Raw genomic sequence first — 6000 nt, 5'->3', positions numbered from 1 at the left:
ACCGGGGAGGGAACCGGGGAGGGCTCCGGGAGGGAACCGGGAGGGCACCGGCGCTGCCCTCGGTCCGAAGCTGCCGTTCCCGGGCGGAAGCGGCTCCCGGCGCCGGAGCCCGGCCAACTTTTGAATCTCCGCGGAGCCGGGAAAGGCGCCGAGCGGAGCTGCCGCCGGCTTGGGCTCCCATCCCGCAGCGGGCAGAGCAGTCCCGTCCCTCCCGCCGACCCCGGGCTGTGGTCAGCCCTCTCCCCCTCCTCCCTCTCCCTCTCCCATCCCCCTGCTCCCCGTACCCGCTGGCCTGGCGGCCGGGCTGCAGACCGCGCTGAGGCTCAGAGCCGCCGCTTTCTCCCGCACCGTGGCCATGGCTCCGCGCATYTGCCGCGCCGCTGGAGCCCGCGTTATAAAGAGCCCGCGGGGGCGGAGCCGCTGTGGCCACGCCCATGGGAGGAGCCCGAGCCCGGGTAGAAAGGGCAGAGACCGCCCGAGCACTGCCCGGCTGCTGCCAGCGAAGCTTCATTTCCACGAGCAATCACAGCATCGTGGGCAGGAGAAGACAGAACCTCGAGAAATCATCCAATCCAATCCCCCTGCCGAGGTCACCCCGAGCAGGTGACACAGAAGGTGTTCGAGTGGGTTTGGAATTCTGTTCCAGTGCTCTGCTGTCCTCAATGGAAAGAAGTTTTTCCTGATAGCGCGGTAGAACTTCTTGTGTTCTAGTTTATGGCCRTTGCTCCTCGTCCTGTCACTGGGCASCAYCAAAAAGAACACCTGTCTTGGCACCTGWCTTTGAGATGTTGGCAGGCATTGATGAAACCCCCTCACAGTCTTCTCTCCTTGAGACTAAACCTGCGGTCTCTYCTCTTAMGAGAGATGTTCCAGATCCCTCATCATCTTTGTGACCCTCCACGGGACCCTCTCCTTGTCTCTGAGCACAGAGAAAAAGGAACTTACTCAAACTGTAGTAAAATGCCTACAAAAATGAAATTTCATTTTGTTTCCTCATGTGCAAGTGTTTGCTCAAGGATAAGGATGATGATAAAGGATAATGACCTTGTCTGATCATGGGGGGAGAGAAGGCAAAAKGGAAACTTGCAGCTCACAAAGTGAGGAATGATGCACACCTTCATGCAAAATGCTGCCTCACTTTTTCCATAGCAAACTTGGAAGCCGGGAAAATTGTAATTTCCAGATATTCTAGGCACAAATGATGGACATATAATTGGATATAAGACCTTACAAAATACAAACATGAGTGTGTGATTAAGTATTTCAGGATCACTATCAAAAAGATAAAAGTTGGTGGCTGCATCACCTCAGAGATGGAGGCATGTTAATAGAAAATATGGGGTGCTGCTGTTTTATCTATGGCAGATCAATGTTTGGTTAAGTGACGGAGAAATCTGATGTGTTTTTCAATGTAACACAGGAAAAGGTTTAAATTCCATAATTTTTTAGAAACTGAAAGGACACCAAACCTGGAACATGAACTGTCCTAAAACCAAAAAGTGTACAGTGTTTCATTAACTCARCTTTTCAATGTTAAAATCAATATTGACTTGTCACTGAAAATTGACTGAGAAMTARAGGGATTTTTGCAGAACAATACCAYCCAATTTCTTATTTTCAAAAGAAKTTAGATCCCACTTTTCTGATTGGTAAAYACAGAACTTTGCATTTCAAATGCTTATATTACACCTCAAACATATCAGAAGGCTCTCTCTTCTATACCAAACTTTATTCTTGAGATTTCAAATGTCTTCCCATAACAATAAAGCTTTAAAGATTAAGTTTATATCAACGTAGCTTAAATGTACAGATACATTGAATATTTTGCCATTATCATCAGGATCTGTTGAACCCAACCTTTGTCTGTTTCTGAAAAAGCACAGCAACTAATAATTACCATAAAAATTCAGAAAAATATTCCAGTTATTTAGAACARTTACACTTCTGTTTTTTCCCCACTTAAATATCAACAATGCCTGTATTCACCACAGTGGTGAAGTTGATGAAAGGAGAACATTATAAAGAGTAACCCTTAAAATGTTGCTCCATTCCATTCACAAATGTCGAGACAAATTAAAGTTCAGCATATGGTTCACTATCACACAGAGATACTCATGGAAGGGCAAATCAACCGCTCCTGTTACAGAAATTGCTACAATTATCATTTCCTGAAGATGCAAAGGCCACTTTATTAACAAAAGGGTTTTAATAATGAAATGGAGCTGTAAAAATTGGAAAATCTTCTCTCTCAAATTGAAGAAAATGGACAGCTATTCGCACAATATCAGATTGCAAAGGGCTTTCTGACAAGCTGGACATGTCTGAAGGCAGGTGACAGAGCTGCCACAGTGAATCTCATTTATTACTGCTGCAGGTAAWTTTGAAGCTCAGAGCACGAGGATTGCTCGGGACTGAATTCGGGCTGGAGAGGACAGACACTCTCTCTTAGGATGCAGAGTGGGGTATTCACAAATTCACTCTGCTTAGTCCCCTTTCCCATGACTTTTGAAGGAAAAAGAGCACGGCGGAGGTTCTCTGGGATCCAGATGTGCTATCCAGCGTTGGAACCACAGCAAACACAGCATCTAGCACCTGGGCTTAGAGCGAGATTTACTCCTAAAGCACAACTCTGCAACTTGAAATCTGTGAGGATTCCATTTCTGAAGAGGCTGGCACAATAAACAAGCTGCCAGGACAGAAGCTTCTGGGCGCYGGGCTGTTTGAGGGACAAAGGGAGCACTGTTTGGGAGCGGGACCCTTCCGTGGCCGGGCTGGAATCCCAAAGGGTCTGAGGGACAGGGAGGTCTTAATAAAGGACCCGTCTTAATAAAGAGTTTTTTTTTTGTTTTAAAAGGGTTTTGCAGCTTTTCCCTCTAGTGGAGGTTTGCTGGGACTTCAAGCACCTTATACACTACAACCAGAGACTCACTCCACATCCCTAAATGTGTCCTGGCATTGATGCCTTATCAATCAGGCTGATCTGAAAGAGAGCCCAGACAAACTTAAGAGAATGAGAATACACAACTTTAATCCAGGCCTTACAGGCCTACTGGTACATTAGGGCAGACAAAGCCTCCTCCTGAGGCTACACCCAAAAATGGACACTGAGATCTTCACCTTATTAACAAATTGGGTGTTAATTCTCCAATGATCTTTACAGGTGATGATGTCACCCACCCCAAACTCGCTGTTGTTTCCATATTTTGGGGCTCTGAGGTGTCCTTGGATTCAGGCTCAGAGAGGAATTGTTTTGTCTAAAGATGAGAGAATGGGAGTTTTTAGTGCTGTACTAGAGAAGTACAAGAATACAGACACATGAAAATACAGAAACGAAAAATCCTAAGGCATCAGCACAGGGGCCTGGAACGCTGCTTGGATAATGATTGCTCTCAGAASAGTGAGGGCTCAGTGTCCTCTACAGGCCACAAACCTGCTCAGCCAGAACAAGCAATCAGACACTGAATAATTCAAATGGCAGAAGTCACTCTGTGAACTCCTGTATTTTATAATACCAAACCAAACACGAACCCGTGTTACTGTGGAAAGGGGCTTTGGGTGAGTTCATAAAGAGTTCAGGGAGCAGCTCACCAGTTCATGGGTGTGGAGAGCCTGAATGAGCAGTGATGTCCACCTGCAGCACGGTGGAGTAGTAATTTATACTAATTTATACTAATTTATACTAATTTATACTAATCTCCCAGGGACAAGTTTCACATTCTTTCTCCCACTCACCAGTTTAATGGGACAGGAGGAGCTGATGGATGAGGGGGAGAAAACCGAGGACTCAAAATGGATTTACTGAGCAAAACTGAATTCCTGCTTTTGACCATTTGTTTTGATTTTCTTAGAAAACAGCTGCATACCCTTTATTCTTTAAGGCTTGTTGTTTATGCATATAATCTATAATTTACCTTTTGAATTACTGTACAATGTACTGGGGTCAGTTAACTCAATTATGCCATATTTTGCCAGGCTCATGGTTTAGCATAGGAAAATGGTCCCAGAACCATCCTGCTGAATTTTATTACCCCACTAAAGRGGTACTTGTACAGTTCATGTCAAAAAGAAAAGAACAGTCCTTGGCCAAGCTCATGGGCTCTGCTGTTACTGCTACTTCCCTCTACCCCTTGGGCATCAGGTAGCTAAAAAATCCAACAAAAAACCTAAGGCATACTCAGGAACAATGAGAGAACACAGCCCTGAAATGCTGTTTAATGTTTTCCCTGACTCACCATTTCTTTTTCTCCTTTATAAATAGCTGGCTCTCTGTATTTAGTGCTGCATCATTATAAGAGATCAAATTAAAATAATTTTAAGACAGGTTTYTGTACTTCAGTTTCTGGAAATGAAACAAAGATTTGTTAGGTTATCTATGGAAAAGGCAGTCAATCCAGAGCAATAATTCTGATTGCMMTAAGATACTTACCCAGGAGCTGCTGTTCCCTTTTGAAAAGCTGTGTGCATTCAGCATCGTGCCTCACTTTTTTTTTTTTTTTTTTTAAAGGTAATGAGCTATAACTTCTATCTGAAATGCAGTCCTGTTGGAATCCTGGAAGTTTTGGTACATTCTCTGCCTATCTTCTTCCCTAAGTGTTTTTTTTGAGAAAACAACAATCAGCTCTAAGAGAAAATGACTCATTTTATATTCACCTTGGTTTGGGAAGAATCTTAGAGGGCCACTATTTTTTTTTTTTTTCTGCAAGCAAGTTTCTCAGAGAAGGCCTACCATGGATCTTATGGACAATATCCACACCATGGGGGTTCAATTCTCTGTGTGAAGGAACAACAGTTGTAAGAATATCCAGAGTAATTAATTGTAGCTGGTGGGCAAAAATACCAAAACTCTGTGGAGCACCATTTTCCCCCCATGATATTCTGGTCTAGCAAGAAAGAGAACAAATGAAAATATTAAAATTCAGGTCAACCCCACCTGAATCACAGCAGTCTCTTTGTTACCCCAACAGTCTGGCTCCTCACTCACCCTAGCAGTTTTAGATCTGGCAGATATGYTGTACAAATTAATTCAAACACTTAGAATTAATTCTAACACTGGTTAGAACCCAGAGCTAAAAAAATCCAGATCAACCAGACATGCTCAATTCATGCACCACAGTTGACCCCCCTCCCCAAACTCCAGAACAATATTTCTTCACGTTGCAAGCAGAAAATGTAGTTTAAATTGCCAATTTGTTTCCAACAATCTAACTTTTCAAGACTTAATATTATAATAACAAATGACTAAGCATTATAAGGTTTTTGTTTAAAAAGTGTTTTCACTTTAATGGGTTTAGTTAATAACATCATGAATGGTACAAAACTGTCCTTTTTCACATTTCCATACATTGTATTATGGACCACCTGAAAATCTGGACTAAGAATGCATAAAGTGTCTCTTAATTAGCCCTAGCTTCATTTTTTGCCATATGTAGAACAGATATGCAGAAAAAACATGCATTTATTACCAATGACATGTTAATATTAGCTTAAATAAYAAAATATGGCAGAATGTGCACTGTGAAATGCACAGGTTTGTAAAATAGTAARAGGGACCCAATGTCAAGTGCTGGCAACAAAATAAGAAATGGTTGATGACACAGCGACATTTTGTGACCATAGTATTAGCTTTTCTGCTTTAAAATTGTTTTAAATAGTAGTAAATATTTAAATAATATTTAAAATATATTTCCTATGGAAACCATTTACTTGGAAGACAGCCTGTAAGATCTGACTTTTTAAAAAGTAGTATTTCATTTTGACAATATAGGAATACAATACATGCCACAGAACCACAAAAGCCCTGAATCCTTAGCTATTTTCAGAAACAATTTCTCACTCCAATTTTGTCTCTGATTTTTTTACTAGCAAAACTTTGGAAGTAGCATCTCAAAGAAAACCTGCCTAGGAGAAATGTTGTATTTGAATAAAACCAAACCCAGTGTAAATTGGGATGCCACACTAAAGGAAAGAATRGTGGAATTAAAAGCCAAATAACTGATTATG

General features: G+C 42.2%; 1 protein-coding gene across 1 annotated transcript in view; it reads right to left on the bottom strand.

The window, feature by feature from the left end:
• DEPDC7 (DEP domain containing 7) overlaps window positions 1-357 on the bottom strand; it is a 9990-nt gene extending 9633 nt beyond the window's left edge. Inside the window, exon 1 of the mRNA XM_057379987.1 lies at window positions 285-357. Coding sequence (XP_057235970.1) covers window positions 285-357 — 73 coding nt within the window. The remainder of the gene's footprint in view (window positions 1-284) is intronic.
• Window positions 358-6000: the final 5643 nt, after the last annotated feature.

The sequence above is a fragment of the Malurus melanocephalus genome, unplaced genomic scaffold (assembly GCF_030028575.1).
Source record: "Malurus melanocephalus ecotype Western Australia unplaced genomic scaffold, MMel_1.1 scaffold_429, whole genome shotgun sequence".
Lineage (NCBI taxonomy): Eukaryota > Metazoa > Chordata > Aves > Passeriformes > Maluridae > Malurus > Malurus melanocephalus.
Note: the sequence above shows the minus strand (reverse complement) of the source record. Positions and strands in the feature narration are given on the sequence as shown.